Source organism: Acomys russatus, chromosome 29, assembly GCF_903995435.1.
Source record: "Acomys russatus chromosome 29, mAcoRus1.1, whole genome shotgun sequence".
NCBI classification, from domain to species: domain Eukaryota; kingdom Metazoa; phylum Chordata; class Mammalia; order Rodentia; family Muridae; genus Acomys; species Acomys russatus.
The window spans coordinates 31,760,324-31,784,610 of record NC_067165.1 but is presented as its reverse complement, the minus strand read 5'-3'; the positions used below and the strand labels follow the sequence as shown (position 1 = coordinate 31,784,610).

The 24,287-nt window shown below is 54.9% G+C and overlaps 1 protein-coding gene across 12 annotated transcripts in view; it reads right to left on the bottom strand.

The window, feature by feature from the left end:
* Positions 1 to 24,287, bottom strand: part of Rap1gap (RAP1 GTPase activating protein) — a 62,975-nt gene that overhangs the window by 7,052 nt on the left and 31,636 nt on the right. For 9 of the 12 annotated variants that reach the window (XR_007833438.1, XR_007833439.1, XR_007833434.1 and 6 more), the window contains 16 exons: positions 18,083 to 18,176; positions 12,030 to 12,065; positions 11,176 to 11,223; positions 10,274 to 10,312; positions 9,738 to 9,923; positions 6,381 to 6,484; positions 6,066 to 6,144; positions 5,636 to 5,689; positions 4,620 to 4,703; positions 4,324 to 4,424; positions 4,069 to 4,198; positions 2,959 to 3,114; positions 2,609 to 2,680; positions 1,897 to 1,983; positions 1,417 to 1,554; positions 115 to 246 (listed from right to left, as the gene is read on the bottom strand). Coding sequence is in view for 6 of the 12 variants with exons in the window: in XM_051171477.1 (XP_051027434.1) it covers positions 115 to 246; positions 1,417 to 1,554; positions 1,897 to 1,983; positions 2,609 to 2,680; positions 2,959 to 3,114; positions 4,069 to 4,198; positions 4,324 to 4,424; positions 4,620 to 4,703; positions 5,636 to 5,689; positions 6,066 to 6,144; positions 6,381 to 6,484; positions 9,738 to 9,923; positions 10,274 to 10,312; positions 11,176 to 11,223; positions 12,030 to 12,065; positions 18,083 to 18,176 (1,540 nt within the window). In the remaining 6 variants the exon portion in view is untranslated. Of the gene's footprint in view, positions 1 to 114; positions 247 to 1,416; positions 1,555 to 1,896; positions 1,984 to 2,608; positions 2,681 to 2,958; positions 3,115 to 4,068; positions 4,199 to 4,323; positions 4,425 to 4,619; positions 4,704 to 5,635; positions 5,690 to 6,065; positions 6,145 to 6,380; positions 6,485 to 9,737; positions 9,924 to 10,273; positions 10,313 to 11,175; positions 11,224 to 12,029; positions 12,066 to 14,280; positions 14,386 to 18,082; positions 18,177 to 24,287 lie in introns of those variants that run through there. The other 3 variants (XR_007833437.1, XM_051171480.1, XM_051171482.1) reach the window with 1 other exon arrangement.

Sequence of the window (24,287 nt, the reverse complement as noted above, 5' to 3'; positions counted from 1 at the left end):
ATAAACAGTAGGGCAGTGGGAAGAGGCAAGGCCAGGCCTCAGGAGACAGGGAGCACCAAGGGCCCTGGGGGTAGGGCGGGGTGGGGTGTTCAGGCGAAGTTGGGGGACACTCACTATTCCAGCTGCCTTGGCCAGGTCAGGGTTGTTGGGGGTGAAGCTCCCACTGTGACTAGTAGTCACGGTGTTGGCCTTCTTGTTGGTCAGTCCCATGGCATCCATGGACTGGCTGCGGCTCCGGATGACTCTCTGTGGGAGCAGGGATGGGCATCAGGAGGCATGGGCTTCCTGGGCCCCTTACCCTTGGGAAACCTCAGGGACACAGGCATCTAGTCCCTCCCAACCAATGCCACTCTGGGTGACCCCAGGGAGCCCCACCCCTTGGTGAAGCATCAGTTTCCCTGTGTGCCACACAAGAGGCAGGCATACAGAGAGCTTAAGAGTCCATAGGCATGGCTGGGCGTGGTGACGCACGCCTTTAAATCCCAGCACTTGGGAGGCAGAGGAGGGTGGATCACTGTGAGCTCGAGGCCTGCCTGGTCTACAAAGTGAGTCTAGGACAGCCAAGGCTACACAGAGAAACCTTGTCTCAAAAAACCAAAAAAAAAAAAAAAAAAAAAAAAAAAAAGGAGGTCCATAGGCTTTGGATGTGTCACTAGCACACTGAGCATCAGTCGTGTGGACGTTATGAGGATGGCAGGCAATCCTGAGTACGTACATGGCTGGTTGTGCTCGCCAGGAGCCCTCCAGGACCCTCTTAGGGTCCTTTCCCCTCTCTCTACCCATGTCCATACCGTGCTGAACCAACCACGTGCGTCCTCTGGAGCCAGACAGCGTATATGAACCCCATTTCCTTATTCAACAGATAAACCGAGGTTTGGAGGCTGCCCAGGCTGATAAGTGGCAGAACTGAGATGTAAACCCCAGGGAATCTGTGCTCTTAGATAAATCACAAAGTACTATGGGACATCACCCAGACAAGACAGACCTCCTCCCCTCAGCCCTGGCAGCAGCAGCCCAGAGCACAAGTGGCTCCTTGCTGGTCTAGAGGATTCCCACACAGAGCCTCGCCTGAGCCCCTGCAGCCATTAACTCCATCCTAAACCCAAATCTCAACTTATACTCTTCTCTCTGGCCCAGACTACGCAAGGTGCAGAGCACATCTCCAAATCACAATGCATCAGAAAGCTTAGGTCCACCAAGCTAAGTCCTCGACCCTAGCCACACTTCCAAGCGGAGACATGAGCCTTCAACTGGACCCCACCCTTCAAGCCACACACCCCTCACAGAACCACAAGCCCCACATCAGACCCCCCTCCCCAGGCCCACCCACAACTGAGCTCCTTCTAACTATCCTACCCGACTCCTCCTCCGTTACCCGAGCCCCATCCTGCCAGGGTAGAGCCCAGGGTCCTTCACCTTGAAAGACTCGAAGAAGCCGCCCCCACCGCTGCCGTTCTCCATCTTATCATCGTCGCCACCCAGGCCCATCATGGACTGGCTGTGGATGTGGAGTTCTTCATAGAGTGTCTCCAGAAGGGCAGCACGTGTCCGCTCCTGTGGGCCAGCCATGAGAGACCCCAGAGATCAACCCCTGGCCTGGCAATTCCAATCCTGGCTTCACCTACCCTGTGCAAAGCACTGGGGGGCATCCTTAGGTACCTGCACTGGCTTGCCCGGTTCTCTAGCTGCCTGCTCCTGCGTGGCATCTTCACCTCCCACCCCATGCTGGACGCTGCCCTCTGATGCCTGTTGCTTGACCTATAGCTCTGTCCTCTGCATTAACCCGCCACATCTGACCCCACCCGCATCCCCCACCACACCATCCCCGAAAGCCAAGGACTTGAACATGCCTTTTTCCCTCCAGGGAGGGTGTTGATCCCTCCAGGCCACACTTACCTCCAGTTTGGCAAATTTCTCTGCTTTGTAGCAAGCGTACTCGGCGTTGATCAACTTTGTCAGCAGAAATTCCTGGAACTCAGGCCCCTGGAAGCCCCCAGAGTGGAGGAAATGAGAAGAGGGTCACATGAACACTAGAAGAAGGGGTTGAGCTAGGTGAGTCAACAGGAACCCCCGGGCTGTGCGAGCTGCGCCGTTCTGTGGCCTGGGGTCATTCTCTTCGCTCCCAGAGGGAGCCTCGTCTCCTTAGCCTCATCTCTCTAGCCAGGCAACCTGTCGGGGACCCTGTACCCCTGATGGAAACCCCCTAACTCAGGAGGGCCCAGCCGAACATGCAAGCAGAGGGAGGGATCAGACCAGGGTTTGGCATTCGTCTACTGAGAGGTTGACAGGGACATGTGCAGCCCCCTCCCCCACCCAACCCCAAACATTTTAGAGGAAAGACTGTCAAAGAGAGAAGAAATAAAAGGCTATAGTCAGCTAAATGAAAATGTAAACCAGCTCTGTAGTGTACTCCGAGCCCTCGTAGAATAAGTCACAGCTTTGTATTTACCAAGAGGAAGAGAGGCTGCACAGCTGAAGGGTGAAGGGGAACCTAGTTCACCAGCACACAGTGGAGCTTTGAGTCCTCCTGGGGCAAGATGGTGGCCCCCTCAGCCCCCCTCCCACTTTAGTCCTGCGCTGGTGATGGAGGAGCAGGGTTGCTTCTAACCTTCCTGAACACAGCAGGGTCCGGGAGGGGAGGCCCAAAGAAGGGCACATCGTCTCTCGCGGTGACAGAGACCTGGAAGGAGAAAAAGCTGTGTCTTGGGGTCAGAAACCCCTAAATCAGCTCCTATGCCATGGGAGGGGGGGCGTTGGGGAGGCTTTGGGGCTGCTGCTCAACGCAGGCTCCTCCAGCCACTGCCCTGAGTTTGCAGGGTAAGGCTCGTAGGGGGAGGCTGAGAAGGGAGCGTTAAGACCAGACCAGAACAGGAGGTAAGGGCCCCCCCACCCCCCGCTAAGGAGTCCTCCCTCCTCACAGCCCACAAACAAGCCCTGGGACGTCCCACATTCACCCACCTTGTACAGGGGGCCATCAGGGCCACCCCCCTCTGCCTGCACCACCACATAGGCATGCAGGAAGTTGGAGGCAATCATGTCGGGCACGAAGGGCGTGTTTTCGTCCTGGAAGACCACAGCAACGATGTCGTTCCCGATATGTCTCTTTCGCTGCAACTGAGCACAGGGCCACAGGCCTTCACAGCCTGGCCTTGCAGGGAGTGGGGGCAGGGATGCCCAGAGGGTGTGGGGCTGGAGGTGGGGCTGGAGCAGGCACAGAGCATATCTAGGGATGTGTGTTCCCTGCCCAGCCCCCAAAATGGCAAAACTTGTCTTAAAATTCCAACCCCACCCCCAACCCCCGATTTCCTTAGAAGCCTCTGGCAGATGAGAAAACGGAAGCTGAGAGAAGTGTGATTCCAAGGTCTCCTGATGCCCTTAGGGACTTGAACTCAGGTCCCACCTCTCAGCCTTTCCCCTGTCTCAGCCCTATCTCAGCTCCCCCAAACCACAGACCGTCACTGAACAATGAGGTTACTGTTGCTAAAAGGAAAAACCAAAGGAAAAAGCCAGGAAGAATAATACATTTTCATCATCTGTTATAGTACCTTTTTAGCACCCTGGGCTGGGGGGCGGGGGCCTAAGAACATGCCTGAACGCCCTCCTCTTTCTGCGTGCATGCGTGCGTACGACTCTGCACTTCCTTCTCTTTGCAACGTGACAGCCTGTCATTTCATCTTAAAAGCGCTTCCTAACCCCTGGCCCTGCTAAGTCTCAGGACCTCCACATGACCCCACCATGTCTCTTGCTCCCCACTTTAAAAAAAAAAAAAAAACAAAACCAAGCTTACCCTGGCAGGGCCCCTGCTGTGTGTATAATCTACCCTAGTCACATTCCCTCTCTCTTAACTCATCTACCCTGTAGATGTCATTATTATCATCATTTCACAGAGGCAGACACCAGGTCTCTCCCACCTCCCCTGTTCCACCTACAGCCTGCCTTGGTGGGGGGTGGGAAACGGGTCATCCCGCATCTGCGCCATGGGGCCAGTATTGAGCCTGGTGTGATGGATGCTAAACAGACGAGTGGACGGGTGACTGTAGGAGACAGGTAGATGGGTGCCCAGGCTACCTGCTGGGCGTCCCCTTCTGTGTATGGCAGCTTGGTGGACACGTGAAACATGATCTCCTTGTTGCGGAAGTTGCAGTATATGGACTCGGTCCCCGTCTGCCCGTGAGTCACGTCCAGGCCTCCTCGGAACCTGTCCCCAGGCCCCCAAGGCCATGCCTCAGTCTCCAGCTCCCGTCAGGCCTCCATGGGGCCAGGATGGGGCTCCCTCCCTGCTCAGGGACATGGTCATATCATCTTCGTTCATCTGGGGCTTACCCCTTGAAGTCCTGCAATTTGACTTTCTGGCCCAGAAACTCAAGGAACTCCACGAAGGCAGGACTCTCCTCATTGGTGCTGAAGAGTTCTTCCTCAGACGTCTGGAGACCACACAGGAGCGAGGCCATAAAGCTGCAGCTCCTGAGTGGCCCTCCCTCAGCCCTACTGCCTCCCAGAGTGGCCATGAGTGAGTCCCCAAGCTCCTGGGAAACTGAGTGGCCCTGGCAGGTGACAGTTGAGGGTGAGGTGGGGTGGGCCCGCAGGGCTAGGCTAGGGGAAGAGGAGGGTAAACACACCTGCCCTAGCTTCTGATAAATGACTCCAAACTTGAAGTTATTGCTGATAACATGTTCGTCAAAGGTGACGATGAGCCTGGAGGCCTGTGGAGAGCATGGAGCAGTGTTTGCTGGGAGCATCACAGTGCCCCCCTCCCTGTGCCAGGCACCACATGCCATCCTCAGAACACGGTCAGGAGGAGAGACCCCACCTTTCCCCTACCACTATCCCTTGCTTTCAGAGGGCTTCAGCCGTTTGCCTTAGGTCAGCAGCCTGTGGGCCTGTGCAGGCCTGGAACTTGGCTCTGATCCTGTTCGATTTCCAGGTTCTACCGCAGCCCTGCCTATTATAGGCAAGGCCACCTCAATCTACTCTGAGATGCCCAGCCTCACTCCTCGACCCTTCAGTAAACCTCCTCATGCCCCTAGATACCCCAAGTCCAACCAGCTTGCAGTGGGGCCTTGAACAGGTACCCCTCCTCACACTTTGAGCCTGTGTCTCCCACGGAAACCAACATGTGGGGCTTGATTTCTGAGGCTCTCTTCCTTCACCTTTCAGGACCTTGGGCTGATCAAAAATCCGGCCAGGACCTCCCCCCGCCACCCCCAGCCCTCACCAGGATCATTCAAGGAAGAGAGAAGCCACTGTACTTATGCCAGCACCACCACAGCCATGGAGCCAGCAAGATGGGCTATAAGTACATATGCTATGGAGGAGACACTTATGGGGCTGTTGGTGCTGTTCTGTCTCCCTGCACCCCCTAGAAGGCAAGGGCCATGGAAAGGAAATCCAGAGCACAAAGCATCCTAGCAAGCTCCCCCAGATAGCCCTGAGACATTCCAGGCATGAGCAAGGCTCCAGGCAGCAGCCCCCACTCCCAATCTGCTGTGCATCCTTAGGTAAACACAAAACCCAACAGTGTTGTCAGGGGCAGGCAAGAGGACCTGTGGGAGATGCCAAGCCCTAAGATGCATGAACAGGTGGTGCTCATCCTCCATCTGTCACCCACCCTTGGAAAACAAGCCAGGTCAGGTACCTTGGGGTAGAGCACAGGGTAGAATCGATCCACGTTGACATCTTCACATACCAACTGCAAGAGATGACAGGGAGGGGCGTGAGTTGGGGTCAGAGAGAAAGGGAGAGACATCCTGGGTCTTGGTGGGCAAGTCAAGGGAAGGCAGCAGCAGAAAAGAGGCACGGGCACGGGCTGTGCTGGAAGCAGCAGAGGGTCAAGAAAGATGAAGACCCCTCGCTACTGCTCAGAATGGGACTCAGAGAACTGGGGCCACCCGGGATCTGTGGGTACTGTAAAGGGAGCCGGCACCCAGGACCACGCAGGGCAGCACACACACAGGGCAGCACACACACAGGGTGGGACCAGGTTAAGAGGTTGTCCACAGAAGCAGCTGCCCTTCACAGATGCAGGACTCCTGGAAGCACCAGACCTGGGAAGCTCATGGTATCACCTTTGCCATCTGGACCACATTGGGGAACTCGGTGAGGCAGGAGATGGGAATGACATCATGGTAGGTCCGACACTTGGTCCTGGGAGGAGAAAGCAATACAGGTGAGAGACTGAACGGTGGAAAGACCGCAGGGAGACCAAAGGTGACCGTGGGGAACCAAGCCTGGCTAAGGTACAACCTTGCTATGTGACTTCAGGCAGATTCTGCCTCCTCTCTGGGCCTCCATCAGGTAGGCAGGTACCATGAGCCAGGCACTTGAATTCTAGACCTCAGTCCTCCCTACTGTCTTGGGGCTCCCCCCTCCACTGCCCTTACCTAAGCAGCAGCCGCAAGTGCTCCTGATCCCCAATGACATCATACTTGAGGGAGAAGACCAGGTGGCCAAGCGCAGTGTCCAGTGAATAGTAATTGAAGTGTTCCTGCGGTGAGAGGGGCAGAGGAAGTGCGAAAGATGACGTTTGGGCTTCTGGAAACCAGAAAGCCACCTCGGTCCCAACTGACATCCCTCATCAAGCCATGAGAAACAGCAAACTCTGCATCAGATCAACCCGCCCCTTACCAGCTGGGCAGCCTGTTTCTCCATGCCTCACTTTCCTAGTCTATTAGCGGGGAGGGGGGGACACCTACCTGGATGGAGCAGGTGAATGAGGTTAAAGTACCTGGCACGGTGTTCAAGCATGCCTGCTGGACCCTTGTCTCTGGCTCCTTATCAAAGTCGGAGCTGCAAGCATATCTGCATACCTCTCTGTCTGTGTGTGTATGTATGTATGTGTGCATGCATATATGTATGTATGTATGTATGTCTTCATCGCTGAGTACCCAGCCAGTGATCAATAAGAAAAATCAACTAGCCAGATGAGGTGGTGAACGCCTGGCATTCCGGCCTAGGGAGGCTAAGGCAGGTGATCCTGAGTTCAAGGCCAGCCTGACCTATACAGCGAGACACTGCCTTAAGGAAAAAGAACAGTAGGATGGGGCTGGATGCCTCAGCAGGTTAAAGTATGCACTGTTTTCGTAGAGGACCTGAATTCTGTTCCCGACACCCACCCGTGCCGTGTCGGGTGGCCCACAACTGCCTGGAACTCTAGGGTCAGGGGATCCAGTGTTCTGCCCTCCACAGAGTGGAGAGGGAAGGGAAAGGAGAGGCAGCCAGCTAAAAGGAAAAGAAGCCGAATGGTAGATTGCCCAATCTGTGGCTCAGTGGCCCCTGAAGCCAGGGCCCGTGAGAAACAGGAAGTGAAGCATCTCAACTGACCAGGCAGGTTCCTGCCATCCTGCCTCACCTACAGAAGAGGGTACAAGGCTGAGAAGAAAGCCCAGAGGACACAAGGGATGCCAATGACATCCCCTCTATGGGAACCCAGGCCCAGCACCTTTGGCGGGTGTGGGAGAAGGGGAATCCCTAAATCCACAAGTGAGGAACCCCAGCCGCAGCCTGGCCCTGGGCTCCCCCTGCTGGCCCAGGCCTGGGAATGGAGGTGTTTAGCCACACCCATCTTGAGAGTAATCCTGGAAATGAACCTTGTTTAAACATGAACACTGCATTTGGAGGCCAGGTGGAAAAAGAGGTGAGGCTTGGGGGGGGGTGCCCTCGAATCTGCAGTTCAGGGGCCAATAATGGACCTAGACCAGAGCCCACTGGGCCCTTGCCTGGGCACAGGATAGAGAAAACCCCCAAACACCTGACACTGTCCATAGTGGCAGGTACTTGGCTAGGAAGTCCAGGGGCTAGGACTTCCCCACAAGGCCAGCAGAGCCCTAGGGGTACAGTGGAAGGTGGGCTCAGGCTCACAGGAAATCTGTGCCTAAGGTCACCTGCTTTGCCTCTTACTGCCACCATGTGGTCCCTGTTTCTTTCCCAGCCACCCCACCTCCTCTCCTCTGTCCCTGGTCACTACACCCTCTCTGAACCCCCACCTCTCCCACCTGTACCTTAGTATCTATTGTGCCGAAGACCCCCCCACCTCCACCTAGCACCATAACTCCTTTATTAAGCTTAAGAGTGTCAATTATGGGGGCTGGAGAAATTGCTCAGTGGTTAAGGGCACTGACTTCTCTTCCAGATTGGACCCAGGTTAAACCCAGCACCTACATGGCAGCTCACAACTGTCAGTAACTCCAAGATCTGACACTCTCTCATAGACATGCATACTGGAAAAACACCAATGCACATAAAATAAAGGTAAATAAGTTAAAAAAAAAAAAAAAAGAGTGCCAACCATGTACCAGGCTTACAGTCCCCAATCCTAGACACAGCTGAGGGCACTGGACAGTGAGCAGATGGGAGACGGTCTCCCTACTCCACCACAGGCTCAGGCAGGATGTAGAATCCCAGGCAAAGACTAGAGCTTGGGTCTGCTGGGTTAGTCACCAGCACAGTGAACTGCCCCACCCACCTCCAACCCAGACAGCACCAGCATTTCCTAGAGGCATGCCGGTATCCTGGATCTACTCTGAGGCCACATAGCCTCCCGATTCTACAAAGGCACCCCTTTTTCCATTATATGCTCCTGTGCACACACACACATTCCCCCCTCCACCCTGGCTGAGAGTCCCATCTTCTGGTGCATCTTAGTGGAAGGTCAGTGAGTGCGGGTTCAATACCAGGCTCAACAATGGATCTTGACCAAGTCACCTCACCGTAGTTTCAGTTTCCTCTTCCGTAAGAACAGGACAGCCTTGCTCTCACGGGGCAAACAGGCAGGTGTGGTGGCAGCTGCCATCAACCACATGTTCATTTTATGTCTCACGTGCACTTGTCTTACTCTTATTTTTACAGACAAGGAAACAGTTCAAGAAGGTTAAATAAAACACCCACGGCAACATGACCAAATCAATAGAAGGCGGAGCCACCACTGGCACCCGGGCCCTGAGGCTGCAGCACCCACAGGACACTGACAGCACCCCAGGTAGAACCTAGCATATCTAGGGTCCCAGCACGGGGTTTCCGTCAACTCCCACCCAGTAACTTCCTTCATTTTGTTTCTGTGAGACATTTTGTTTCTATCCCCTTGGTAGGCCTTGAACTTCTGGTGATCCTCCTGCCTCAGATTCCCAAGTGCTGCGACTATAGGCATGCGTTACTGTACCCAGCTCACACCTGATAACTTTGGAGAGCTATCACTTTGCATTGTAACCACTCAACAGAGTGTCACCATGGGTGTCGGACTACTGAGCAGTTTTTGGGCAGGGCCCCTGCTCTGAGGCCATGGTGACACCAGGCCTAGTCAAACCATGGCACCCCGCGTCTTCCCAGCCTACCTTGGCTGCTGAGGGCCAGAGCTGGATCCATTTTGTTTTCTGCTCCATAGCTGGTGGCCAGAGCGAGACCAGGCATCCAGCTGGAGCTCATTATTTGCTCATGCCAAAAAGCACTTGGGTTCTGAGGCCACTCAAACCTCCTACTAGCATCTTCTCATTAAAGCTTCCCAGAAACCACATAAGATGGATGTCAAAACCGCCATCTTTACAGATGGGGAAACTAAGGCACATAATGGTTAACCTAGCTAAGGTGCAAACTACGGTGGGGGTCTCTTCTCTTGACAACCATTCCCCGCTACCTTTTGCAAAGTTGTCGAGTGAATAAACGAGTCCACATGCTGCCTGGGACTTAGCCGCCTAACTTCACCTTAATGCCACTTCCCCTCCCCTGGGGCCCAGCCTCCTACTCACCTTGCCAAGAAAGTGTTTCCGGTAGATCCGGGCTGTGGGGTTGCACTCCAGCTTGACCTTGGTGGTGGGAGACTGCAGTGGCTCTGTCTCAGGGATGCTGGTGATTTCATGGTTGGTGCCTTCAATCCAGTAGCCCCCAAACTGGGGCAGTAGGATGAGGGGGAAAGGCCCTTCTCGCCCCAAAACCTGGAGAGGAACTTGGCTGAGATCTGCTCCACACAGTACCCACTAAGGGCCCCAGGCCAGCCTCCCAACTCAGAGCCGTAGTACCAGGTACTATGGGGCAGGCCAGGGCTATGAGACCCTAGACTGTCTTCCACCTCTCTGGGGAACCTGCTTGGCTCCTTACCTCTCAGCACCATGCAAAGGTTGGGGGAGGGGTGGAAGAGAGTGTGGCCCAAAGGCCTCAGAGTCAGATAACCTCCTTGGAGCTCTCAGAATCAGAAAGTGGGTCTCCAATGGGACAGCCTTGCGTGAGGGTATCCCAGGGTCATGGGTCATGGTAAGGGTGGGCAGTGTAGGGCTGAGGCCGGTACCTCATGAACACTTGGGTAGGGAATGTAGTCCTCCTCCGTCTGCAAAATACAAACAAGCCAAGGGCCAGCTGAGGTGGGGCTTTACACACACACACACACACACACACACACACACACACACACACACACACAGAGAGAGAGAGAGAGAGAGAGAGAGAGAGAGAGAGAGAGGTACTTGTCACGTGCGCACACACACGCATACACACACGCACAAGCACACACATACACTCACACACACATAGTTTGCCCTGAGGCTCCCTGCATCTGATATCTATCTTCAGAAGCTGTCTGCCAGGGACAAGGGGGGCTCCTGCCTCCTCAGAGGAAAGTGCAGAGGCAGTAGACCAGGTAGGACCTCACAGTTGACATTCCTACCGAGCTCCTGGGTGGCATCAGTCTGAGGACCGCTCTGGGACCCCCAGCCTTGAATGAAGCTTCAGGCTCATAGCCAAGCACCCCCCTTGCAGCCCTGGGACCTTCTCGTGGGCCCAGCCACACCTTCTAGGGGGAAATCCCAATTCATCAGAAGTGCATGCCTGTCTGAGGACCTGTGCGTGTCCTTGCCTCAGACAAGAGCTGAGTGGAGTCAATGAGATCCTGTGCATGAGTGAACACAACCGTGCGGTGACAGCCAGCTTTGCAGCCACAAGGGCTTCAACTTTAGCATGAGGTGGCCTGGAGGGGCAGGTGCCTGGAATGGTGCAGAAAGGTAGCAAGAGCTAGCTTCGAAGGCTCTAGCCAGGGTCACGGCAAACAATCTTCATGCTGCTAAATTCCCAGAGCCAGTTGCCCTGTTCACTCAGGGCCCGATACTGGCACACAGTGGCAACTGGGACACCCTTCCTAGACTCTACCCAGCCCAGCTAGGGTGTCTGTCCCAGAGTCTAGGCTGGCCCACTTACTTTGAGGGGTGGCGGGAAGGAGCATCGCTGTTCATCCATCCTGCTGCCCTGCAAGAGAAGGTAAGCTAGTCCCCTTCTGCCGTGCCTGCCACCAGGAGCCCTCCCTGCCTTGAAGGGAAAGCCCTGATTGAGATGCCCATGTATGTAGGGGCACTTGCAGAGCAGGGTGCTAGCCAGATCGGTCCCCAGGCTTCTGGCATCCCCTGCTGTAATGTGCTGAGGGAGGAGCTGGGGGCTCTGTGCAGGAATGCACGTGCTGCTGGGAGTGGGGGCAGGGTGGTGTGTGAAGGCATGTGGTGTGTGGAGCGGGGATGGGGGTGGGGGTGGCTAGTGCATCAAGAGATACATGGAGGGGAAGGAGATGGAGAGGGAAGGCTGAGAAGCAAAGGGACTGGAGGGATGGGAGCCAAGCCAGAGAGTTGACAGGAGAGAAGCTCTTGAGCGACCTTAAGCCACCTCCCACCCTACCCCACCCCCCATTACCTGCCTCTCACTCCAGACACTCACTCATGCCACAAATGGACCAGGGCTGGGAGGTGGAGGTTGAGAAAGGTTGATGGAACAGGACTGTACCCTAGGCTGCCTGGTTCATTAATGCCTCCCCACCTGCATCTATCCCCTCCTCCGTTCTGTGGTGGGGGGAGGGGAGTGACTGCAGGGGAGCCTGCCAGGACTCAATGAGCTGGCCTGGTATGTACATGGGGGGGATGACCTGCTGGGGACCCCCGAGGGAGGGATGGGAGCTGGCACCCAGAATTCACAGTCAGTACCTAACACTTGTCTTTCAGGGCACTGCAGAGAAGGCCCCCTACCTTTAGCCCAGCCAGCTCTGGGGCTCCCTGGCTCATCCTTACCTGCATCTTTTCAATCATCTCAAACAGATCTGTGTTCTGCAACAGAGATGGGAGAGCGAGGTCAGTCCTGAAGAAAGCCCGGCTGATACTTGACAAGCCTGCAACAGACTCTAACCGACCCAGCTTGCCTGGACCTCTCATGGGGTATCACGAGGGAGCAACCAGGACTTTGTGGGAGGGGCTTTGTACAACTGACCCTCCAGAGTTTGGCCAGTTGCCTAGTGAGGTGAGCCGAGAATTCGGGTCCTGGATCTCTAGCCCGACTCAGTTTGCTTTCCTGAGGGAGGAGGCAGTTGTTAGTCTAAGGGGAATAGATACCTTTCCCTCCGCCAGTGCAAAGATGTCAGTTCTGGGATTGGCGTATGTACCCCTGAGAGCCCCCAGGACCCAGTCTTAGAGCCAAGCTCCACCAGGAATGGGGGGAGGGGTAGTCTGTGGTCCCACCATCACCCAAGAAGAGGGCTAGTCGACTGATACCCAGGCTAGACAGACCTCCTCATAAGCACTGTGGACTACCAACTCCTTGGGGAGAGATGCTGGACCTCCACTGTCCCCTCACTTGTGCATGAGCCTTCACGCACCCCCACATGCACAAGCCAGCCTGTCCAAGGCAAATCAGGCCACACACAGGGTTAATGCAGCGTCTGGCAGCTGCTTGGCAGCATAGGCCTCTCCATCGTCAACTCCCTCCTGAGTCTTCCTGGAAGGCAGCAGTATCCCTACCGGATGGAGGCTGGCAGATTGGGGGGTGGGCTTGGGAAGCCCCCAGAGTCTCTAGGATAGCCTTTCCCCCCAACCCTTCCATGTTTAATTCAGGTGGTGCCTGATGTCCAGGAGGAGCCAGCTGAGCTCACACACATGAGCTAAGGTTGTATACCAGGAAACACACACTTTCCATCTGTGGGATACAAACACAGGCCTACACACCATGATTTAAAAAGTTTCAGTGCACCAGGCACACTTTTTGTGTATCAGGACACAAACACAAACACACACACACACACACACACCACACACGCGCGCGACTCCATATGGAATCTGTGCACAGTATTTCTTAACAACATAGCCTAACACACACACACACACACACATGTTGGTGTTACACATGTTGGAGTTACACACAACACATTCTCAGATCCACCTACCTGAGTTCACACATAAACAAACCCACACCAGTGCAGTAACCACACATGCAGTCAATCTCCTGGCTGAAACCAGGAGACACACTGGCATGGGCAGGATCAGCCATGCGCTCAGGGAAACAGACACAGACTTGAGGCATCACTGCCAGGATCAAGGCATGCTGTACCCAAGACAGCGTCCCACATTGAACACAAGAGTTCTGAGCAAAGCAAGAGAAATCAGACAACTGCCAGGGATGTTAAACCCCATGGAGTCCTGAGTACAACCACCATCACCACATACGCACAGCACGAAGGTCACAGGACCTAAGCCTTCATGTGCACACTCTAAAGCCTACCTACCTACAGAGCAAGACCCAGCCTATAAAGTCTACTTCAGCAGTACCCGGGAGTCCCTGAGCCATGGTCACCTGTGGCCACACCCAAACACTTCTGAGTCTGGAAGAGCAGAGCCCACTGGCAGTTTGGCAGATAACACAGCCGTACACCTAATAGTTCTGGAAGACAAACACACCTGTCAACTTGACACAATGTTATCACACTGCCGCCATCTGTTCAGGGTCAGCCAGACAGCCTCTGACCTACCCCTTCTAAATAGATCCAGCAATGGGCTGAGGGGAGAGGAGGCTCACTGGAGGTAACCACACAGCCAGGCACAATGAACCACCACACACTGCTACACTAGAATCGCAACCACATAAACACTGACACATGGTACTGTCACCCAGAGTGTGCACACAAGGCAACAAGTAACACCCACAGTTACAGCCCCACAGGCGGCAGCAGACGCCCTGACACATGGCAAAGGAAGGCTGGGAGTGGTGTGGCCAGAAGCTGGGCATCCCACCTGAGAAGAGCCACCACAAAGTCACCCTCTAACATCAGTGTCACTGAAGCCCACGGCCATAGTGTCCCCAAGTCTGTCTCATGGGCACTGTGAAAAACTGCCCCATAGAACTGGGGTGCTCCGTGTAGTACGGGTATCAGCCCTAAAAGGCACACACCCACTGTGATGGGTCTCTGGAATAGTCTGCTGGACTCCGGATAGTGAGGCTGAGTGGTGGCCCTGGGTCCCCAGTCGGCCAGGCCGCCCCTGCCATGGTCCTCACCTGCCAGCCGGCCCCAGCCGGCAGCGAGCCCCTCCGCGGACGGCCTTGGGGAGCTGGGGGTCGCGGCTGCGCCATCCCGAGCCCCAGCCCCGGCGGCGCTGTAAGGCGGCCCGGCCCGGGGCCCCGTAGCCCGAGCTCTGCACTCCGGTCCCGCCGAGGCTCAACCTTCTCTGGGCTCACCCAGCAGCCGGGCCCGAGGGGGCGGGGCGCCAGGTGCGGGAGGAGCGGGAGGGGGCGGGATGTCTAGGCCGCGCCCCCTCGTGGGGCGGCCGGGCTAGCGGCCCGGGACTGTGCGCCTGCGCGCAGGAAGCATTAGGCACTTAGGTTAGCAGCTGTGTCTTCCCGGACTGGAGACCCTGCCTGGGGGCTTCAAGGACAAGGTTCTCAGGACAGCTGTGCCCAGGGTCTGCACTAGCCCTGGAGATAGTGTTTTACTTGAGCAGGTCCTTAGCTGGACCCTTCGCGTGCCTCAGTGTCTCACCATAACCAAGTAGGTACAAATGTCCTCACTAGACAGATAAGAAAACCATATACCAAGAGGTGCAAAAGTGTATCAGAGATCACACTGCTAGGAAAACCAGGGATCCCTGGAAGAGCCTGGATCTGCCTCACCCTCACTTCTCCTCCTCCTCAGTGCCCAAAGGCCGTTGACCTGTATTTGCCCCATCCAACCCTGGGGGAAAGCCCCACTGTCTTGCAGCTTGGTGTGCAGAAAGGCACACATGGGTTTTAGGACACATGTTCTATGGTCTAGATTGTTCAGCGTCTAGTTCTGGCCTTGCTAAAACTTGCAGAGTCTCTAGTGCCTCTCTTGGCCCAATTCACCATCCGTAAATTATAAGTCCTCCCACTTGACACTGCTAGCCTTGTGTCTTGGCCTGGTACAGCGGGAACAGACCCCCAGACAAATGCTGGAGAAGTCTGGATGCTACAGGGGTAAGGGCTGTCCTCCAGCTCAGGGCCAGACTTCCTGCAACTTCCCAGAAGCGCTGCCCACTACCCTCCATCCCCAGGGCCGGGGTGCAAGCAACACTTTTCCGTTCCCTCCCAGACCTGGCCCAGAGAGCCAGCGGGAACACCAGAGATGTGCATTCCAGACACCAAGTAGCTTTGGCTTTAATAATTAACAGCAGCAAATATTGATTTACACAGCCACTTCCAGGCCCGCACACTTCCGGGTACCCATCACAATGCAGCCAGAGGAACATCCTTTCCCACACCGGCCCTGGGGGAGGCCGAGCCTGCTCATATCACCAGCGATATGTAGGCCAGGTAGAGTGGATGCTGTGCGCGTGGGTAGGTCCTTATCTGTGTACGTGTGCGACTCCAAGGCTGGCTGCGGCTGTACGTGACGGGCTGCGTTTCTGTAGCATAGAAGTGTGGAGTGGGTGACAAGAAGGTGGGTGGCGATGGGTTGGGGTGTTTACTTTCCATCTCCTTCATGTGTTCGTGTGCAAGTCTGAATACACTATAGATCTGTGCTTGTGTCTGTTTGTCAGTCAGTCAGTCTGTCTGTCTGTCTGTGGCCTGGCCGACAGTATATGGGTATAGGTAGGCCAAGCATGCACATGTGTGCAGAGTTTACAGTTCCTGAGTCCTGCAGAGGGTAGCTCACTGTCTATTTAAGTGTGGCTCCCCAAAGAGAAGAAAACACCCCTTTCCAACCCTGGGAACACAGTAAGACTGATTATTCCCCTAAGCACGTCCGCAAGCATTGCCCAGTGGCGAGCTGGCAAGGTCAATAGAGAAGACTCTGTCAGCCAAGCAGTGGTGGTGCATGCCTTGGGAGGCAGAGGTAGGTGGATCTCTGTGAATTCGAGGCCAGCCTGGTCTACAGAACAAGTTCCGGGGCAGCCAAGGCTACACAGAGAAACCCTGTCTGAAGAAGAAGAAGAAGAAGAAGAAAGAAGAAGAAAAGAAGAGAAGAAGAAAGAAGAGAAGAGAAGAAGAAGAAGAAGAAGAAGAAGAAGAAGAAGAAGAAGAAGAAGAAGAAGAAGAAGAAGAAGAAGAAGAAGATACTGCCTGCTCTATGCTACAGGTGGGACTTGGCCACAGGTAGGTCACATTCTCCTTAAACTGGTTCCAGTATCATTATAAATATATATCAATATATGATGCTGAGGGAAACTGGTGAGTATCCCAGGCAGGTTCCCTCAGCCCTCCAATAGTCTGCTGGAAACCCCAGATGAATCCCTCTGGGAGCTAGTTTCTGTGAACTGGGTCTTAATATGGAGGAAGGGTGAACTGTGGGCATGAGGTAGTCTGAAGCTCACTGTCTGGGCGTTGTTAGCACAATTGGAAAGTGGCCGCCCAACTGGGTGGAGGCCAGGAAGGAGGCTGAAGGGAAACTGGCTCAGTGGTAACAGAAGAGCCCACCTGGAGCTGTCTGAGGTGCAAGGCTCCAAGGATATGGTACATTAGCCTTCCTTCCCCATGGAAACGCCAAGGCTGAGGCAGGACAACCAGCAGTTCTATGTCCAGGGGAAGACTTCGCTCTCAAAGCCAGCTGCTCAAGCACGTGGCTGCCATTGAGCTGCTCTTTCCTGAGGACCATTGTGGCCCTGTCTGGGCCTGCTGCTCATCGGGGAAGGCAGGAAGGGGTCTCAGGAGGCCCCTGCTTGGGATTGCAATGGAGAGAGGTGTCCCACACATAGATAAATCTCCCTGGTCCTTTGTGCTCCAGGCTAGGAAAGGGGGGTCAATCCTTATCCAGAACTCTGGAGGAGATGCCAGGCAGACCCTTCTTGTCTGTGCGACCCTGAGGGAGACCTCTTTGCCTTTCCGAGTATTTGGATCCTAATTGGGAGCATGGCTTCCTGCTTGTGGTTGATGAAAAGGGCCGAGTGGCAAGGTGGCTGTGGGTGGGCTTTAGTCACTGCACGACATCCTGCTACAGCAAGGGTTCAGTCCCCTGCATTGGAGAGTCCATGAGCTACACTCTCATCAGAAAGCATCAGCCAGTCCTGGCCCTCCCCCCACCCCCAGCATCCAGCCTGCAGCCCTTTGGGCAAATAACATCATGTCTGATGGTGGCCGCAGCACAGAGTGACTCACCGAGGGACAGAGCGAGCAACCCTACAGGCAAGACACTATGTACTATGGAGTACCAACCAAACCTCCTGAAACACCAGCTCCCTCTAGCCCCCTGACATTCTGCAGAGGCCAGAGTAGGGATTCTGGGGAGAGAGTCTGCGTCCTGGTGTGCTAGGAACCTTTATGCTTGGCACTAAGCAGGCACCGGGCAAACCTTAGCTGCTGGAGAGACACCTTTCATCCAATCCTGGGGCGTGTGTTCCAGGAAGCGGGGGCTATCACATCTGGCCTATAGTGGGGACAGCTGTAACCATGGTGATGGTGGAGAAAAAGAAACAAAGGAACCGTCTGCATCAATAGTTTAATCTCTAAGCCCCATGCCTAGCACCTCTGCAGAGCCTGGTTCCATCTCTGCAGACCACATAGGCCAACCAACCAATGGTCAGGAGTGGTGTCCTTTTTGGGGGTACTGCTAAGCCCCAGTGGATGTGACCTGAATATTTTTTTTTCTTTTTTTTTTTTGGTTTTTCGAGACAGGGTCTCTCTGTGTAGCCTTGGCCATCCTGGACTCACTTTGTAGACCAGGGCTGGCCTCGAACTCACAGCGATCCGCCTGCCTCTGCCTCCCGAGTGCTGGGATTAAAGGCGTGCGCCACCACGCCCGGCTCGTGACCTGAATATTTTACACCTTCCCTATAGTCATGTTTAGGCATCTCCTGGCCCTGGTAAAGTGGGGTGCAGACCAGGGTCATAGGTTGGGGGCACTTACCTTAGGGTAGGGTGAAGCAGGGTATGAGGGAACTGAGTCCACTAGTAACAGGTCTAGTGCATGCGGGAAGTTCTGCTTGGCTCCATCACTCCTCCTGAAAGAGAAGAAGGAGTCTGAGGTCAGAGAGAGCCTGGAGTTGGGAGGTTTGGGATCTCGGGGGGGTGGGAAGAGGAGTCCTTTTGAGAGCTGGGGGAGTGAGCGAGGCAGTAGGAAGAAGGGCTCTGAGCTCTCTAGAGCAAAGGGGGGAGGGGCTGCCCGAGCAGGACTGTCAGCCGGCTTCTTCTCTTCCTCCAGGTCAGAGCCTCAAGTTCTCTACCATTTCTCCAGCCCATTGTAAACATGGAAGACTGGGCTAGGCACAGCAAGGGTTGTAGAAGCGAGAGTTATTAGGGACCCTGGCTCTTTGGGTTCCTCCCAGAGTCTTTAGCGGGCAGCAGCCTTAGGACGGCTATTGCTGATACCTGTAAGCGCCATACAGTGGGCACACCGTGGCCAGGCCTATGTGAGCCTCTCTCTCTCCAGGCCTTGCAGGCACGACTCCTCACTTCCACATCAGGACATGGACCAGAATGTACACAGAGGTCACATGGCCATCCCACAAGAGGCCTCTGTTCATGATCCATCTGACACTAAGCCTAGACGATGTCACCACCCACAGCCCTTCATGGACAGGGAACAGGTCTAAAGAGAGTGAAGTCAGCGCCTGTCTCCCACACAAGCCTGCTGAGTCCACCTCCCAGGTCAAGGAGAAGACGTGCCCAGTAGTTCCCAGATACAGGGAACCCCTTGGCCTGGTGAAGCAGGCCTGGCTTCTGTCGCTGCCCGGGGCCAACCTGACATGGCTGCACTCCCGCCCCAGTTCCACCAACAGCAGGCTGGTCCAGAGAGGGTGAGTCACCTTCCAGAGGAGCTCCAGTGGCCTGTGGCAGGCTTGAGTCAGGCAGAGCTACTCAGACACACCCAGAAAAGGGAGGACCCAAAGAATCCTGGCCCAGAAGCAGACCCTGGCAAGTCCTAAGCTCCTTTGCCTCTCCCTGGGTCAGAGGAACCAATCTCAGCCCTGCTTAGCACAGGGAGGTCGCCCCTAGGCCCCAGGAATGTCAACCCTGCTTAGCAGAGGTGGTCCCTACCCCACGCCCCGGAGTATCAACTTCTTACAAGGTTTATACCCTGGCATTGCTTGACTCAAAAAGACAGAGACTTGGTGGTAGCAGCCTTTTAAGGCCATAGCATCAGATAACCATTGGCTAATGTAGCTTGGGTCTAGGTCACAGTAGCCTCAGTCTCCAAGTCATCATCATGACTAGGCAGTCATAGGTATTCATGCTACCAACTGTCTCCCAAGTCAGGCCTCATAGAGTTACTTGCTGACTGATTGCCTGACTGAAGGGGGCCAGTAGGAAGCCATGGAACCTTGGCGAGTGAGGGAATGTGCTAAGCACAGCTTCTGTTCACATAAGAGGCACTGACAGTGGGGAGGGGAGATGACAGATTAGGGTAGAAGATTAGGCAAAGGTCCAAAGAAGTTCAGGTAGATTCTGTGAAGACCACTCTGCCTTAACTGTATTGAAGTTCAGAGTTACCTTATTCTCAGTGTGTGTGTGTGTGTGTGTATGTGTGTGTGTGTGTGTGTGTAGCTGTGCATGCACTGGAAGCCAGAGGTCAAGGCCACGTGTCTTCCTTAATTGATTTCCATCTTGGAGTTTTTGTTGTTGTTTTGTTTTTGTTTGTTTGTTTGTGAGAGGGGCTCTCTCTGAACTCTGAGCTCACTGACTTGACTATCCTGGTTGGCCAGCGAGGCTCGGGCATCCTCTTGTCTCTATCTCCTCAGAACTGGGGTTAAAGACACGTGCCATTGTGCCAGCTTTTTACCTGGGTCCTGGGGATTTGAACTCAGGTCCTCATACTTGCACCGCAAGCTCCTTACCTACTGAGCAAGCTCCCAGGCCCCCTGCCGACCCCATATTTTGCAGAGGAAGGAACTAAGGCCCAGGCAAGTGTGTGACAGCTGGACTTCAAAGTTCATAGCATTGGCCAAGCATGGCTGGTACCCACAAACTGTAAAGAAGAACGTGCTTCGTGGTCAGAAAGCACTGTTGAGACTGGAGCAAAAGGGGGTGTTCCTAATGAGGACCACTGTCCTGGGGACCCCCTGGCTGCATGTGAGGATCATTTCCACAGCCAGGCTCAGTAAGTGGCACCCTCTGCTGACCCACTTCTTGGCCCCCCCGCTGCAGGTCAGTTTGGTGGCAACCTCTAGTAAAACAACTCCTCTTAGCCTGCTTCCCAGATTCCCTGACCCGACCCCGCCACCCAGCATCCAGCGGGAATGGGACCTTTCACTGTGGGTGCGGGGATGCTCCAGCTTCCCCTTCCTCTACTTAGCCCCCATCTCCACCTCTCACCTCCCTGCTCTAGGCTTCCTCCTCTCTACTGGCCAGAGTCCTGTCCCTCCCTCATCTGCCTTAGCAGCTAGTCTAATAAGCCACCGCTGGGTCCTAGGGGCTGGGGAAGGGAAGGGTGGGACTAGGGTAGAGGACATTCTGGATAGAAGGACAACCATAACAAAACCCTTACCGCCTTAAAAGGTAGTGCTCCCAAACCACCTACTTCCTACACAGGGAAACTGAGGCTCAGAAAGGACACCCACCTGCAGAGCGGGGAACTGAACCCAAGTTTGTAATTTCCGAAGTCAAGATCCAAGCTCTGTATTGTGTGGCCAATCCCGAGGGCCCAAGGCTGACAGAGCCTTCCGAGCCTGCAGGGCTGAGCGTCTGTCGCTCACTCCACCCTGTCAACAGCTGGAGAGGTGTCAGCACCAGGAGCAGGGCCGACCCTGCACGTGGATGAAGAAGATAAGAGGACAGCTCAATTTGTAGGAAGTGGGTTTTTCTCCCTCTGCCACGGTCCCCGGGACCAAACTCCGGTCCTCAGGCTTGGTGGCAAGATGCTTTCTCTACTGGGCCATCTGAAAGGGCGGGGTCCTTATTTTTATTTATTTTTTTTTTTAAAGAGAAGAAACTAAAACACCGCAAGATTGAGTGGTTGCCCAAGGTCATATTCAGTGAGTCCAAAGCCATGAAACACGTGAGGGTCTGGGTATAGGAGTTATTCCTTTAACTGCACATGACAGAGCCTCTTAGTGAATAGTAGGTGCTCATTGAACACTTGGAAGCAAAGAACAGATTTAGCCTCTTCTCCCTCTCCTTAGCTCCTCCGCCCCCTTCCTCCCTTCTGCTCAGACATTCCTGCTCCATGTCTCTAGTCCGCATTCCCTGCATCCTCCAGCCTCTACACACCTCCCCGCCATCTTCAGGAGGTCGACCGTCTCATCGGTCCCACCCTTGTCTCTGTCATTCTGTTTACATGGGGGAAAGTCCCCTAAATCTTCTCCCCTTCCCACTTTTCCAAAACTCTTCCTGCCCCTCAGGCCCAATTCAGCTAAAAATATCTCCCATTCTTTCAATATCAGCAGCAGAGGTTAGGGGCCCTGCGCTGTCAGATGCCCCCAACTGGGCTCCTACAGTTCACGCAGGCAGTCTCCTTCTGGCACTACAGTGACTGCATGTGCATTTCTGTGCTACAGTGTATGCAGGGGACAAGTCACAGGACTTGGTTTCCTCCTTCACCATGTGGGTCTGGGAATCAAACTCAGGTAGTCAGACTTGGTGACAAGTGCCTTTACCTCCTGAGCTGTCTTGATGGCCCCTCAACAATGGCTTTTTGAGATGAGGTGTTCCATAGTTCCCCATCAAACTCTCATCCAGATTGAAAAGAAAAAAAAACAAAACAAAAAAAACCCAGAAGCACCAAGACTTTCTCTAACAGGGAAAGGACAAGGCTGGAGTCTGACTCTGTTACAGATGTCCCAGCTGTCCACCACACAGGCCTCCTCCTCCTGTCAACTAGCTCTCTGCCCACGCTACTGTCTACCCCAGGCCCGGGCCCCTACGGGCATAGTCATGGCTTTCCCGTCTCCAGTCCTGTCTTGTCTGCACTGGGCCCATCCTTGGACACATGAACAGGTTGCAGCCACAGAGGAGGTGGCTTGTCCAATGTCACAGGGAAAGCCAACCTGTAGTCTTGGCCAGGCACATGCTAGAGTGACCTTCAGCTCCTGTGGATAACTGGGTGCCAGCCAGTTGGCTCAGTTTCCTTACCTCTTGGTGGTGTCTATCTTTCCTCAAGAAAGAGTAAGGCAGGGGTCTAGGGGACCGAGCCCAGTTTCTGAGTGGGCCAGCTAGAAGCTGCTGCAGACTGCTCCCAGTTTCTTGGCAACTGTTCAGCCTCTCGCTTTATCACTGCATCAAAGCAACAATAGTAATCACACCTGGGGTGGGGGGGGGGGATGGGAGGCAGCCTCTGAGCTTTTCAAAAGCTTCTTTTCTTATCCTTTGATTTATTGGTTCTCCTAGGATTCTCAATGGGACGGAGCAACTGAGCTGGCAGATAAGGTACCCGGTCTAGGCTCCTCAAGCCCAGAACGGCAAACTGAGGCTTGGGGAGGTCAAGACACCACTTGGCAGTGGCCCAGCATTTGACAGCAGATTGGAGATGAAAACTCAAGCTCCTCAACAATACACCCCTCAGGACTCTGGATGCCCCGTGAGGGTAGGAGGACCTTGAGAGGTCTTGCCTTGCCAAACAGCAGAGTCCGAGCCAGGTTTGGACATGAACAGTGCTAGAAGTACCAGGGCAGGCTGAGGACAAGTGATGGCTCACCTCCCTGTGACCCAACAGGAGGGTGATGGGAAAGCCCTGTCTTTTCTTGAATCTACAAAGTGAGAGCTGAGAGACCATCTGTGAAGGGCTGCCTGGAAGCCTGAAGCAAGCACTGATGCCAGGCACCAGAAGGGTAACCAAGCTGATCCAGGTGTTCCAAACATGGAGGCCCCAGTGTGTCTGGGCCCTGCTGACTCTCCCTGCCAGCCTCCACGGCTCATGCCCGTCTCCTCATCCTGTCCCAAGGACACCCACCTGGCACACAGGCAACCAGATACAGTCATCTGGAGAATTGGCCAGCTAATGAAGGCTTGGGCAGACAGAGCTAGGCAGGGACAGAGGCCCAAGGGGTGCCTGGCAGCAGAGACTGGGGGTGGCTAGCCAACTGCTTCTCTCTACTTGGTGGGTGGGAAAGGGGCACAGATTTCCCACTAAGAAACAGGTTTTGGGGGGGCCTGCCCTCTAGAGCCCCAGTCTCCCAGCACAGACCTGGGGCTTTGGGTCTAAGAGGAATCTGTTATAAAACGGAAGCCGAATGGCTGCCCGAGAGCTGCCCCCACCCAGGGGGCACAGAGGCCCATTGTTTTCAAGGCTCAGCCATCTGGCACAGCCCTCCTCCTCTGTGCCCCATGCCCTGCCTGCCCATCCCTGCCTATGCCCAGGTGCCAGAAAATGTGGCTAGGCACAGCCAGGTGAACAGGTTTTAAAGCAAGGTGTGTTTGGGAGGGGGTGGAGGTAGGGGGCTTCCGTCCAGACAGAAGCAGTAGCCTAGCCAGCCAGCCAGAGGCCTGAGTTAGTCCACTCCTGGGTGCCCTCCTTAGGTCCCTCTGACCTCATGGCAACTGGAAAAGGGAACATGAGGCTGAGGATCAGGGAGAGCTAAGAGACATTGTTGACTGTGAATCCTTTTTATCCTTAAAACAACACCCCTGAAGAGGCTGCTGTTTCCACCACCCATTTCTGAGATAAGCTCAGGGTCCCTCTCCCAAAAGTCTTAAGATGGGCTTGGGGCTACAGCCAGGGCCCCCACAGAGCTTGCAGATGAGCAGCCTTGCACTCCAGGCTGGGGTCAGCAGTGGGCAGGAAGGTGGCACATGGGGCCCTCACCATGTCCTGGCTGAGAGCCCAGATACCCGGATCCCGGAGCTGGGCCAGGCAGCGGCCTCCTGAGCAAACAACAGGTTGGCAGGCCAGAGAGGAGGTCATGGGCTGGCCCCAACCTGGGGTGCTGGCCTGCCCAGCTCAGGTGACCTGACCCTCCCAGCTCCCCTGGTCCTGAGACATGGTCTCTGGCCCTCACGGTATAGGAAGGAGGAGAATGTGAGAAGGCCAGGGCATGGGGACCTCTTCCTGCTGGGGACAACATCTGCTAATGCAGCTCGGCACCTTCCAATCAACACACCACCAGCCTTCCCCAAGGTCCTCTATAGCAGCTACCCAGAAATCCACCAGCAGGTAACACAACCCTCGCTGTACCTGGAAG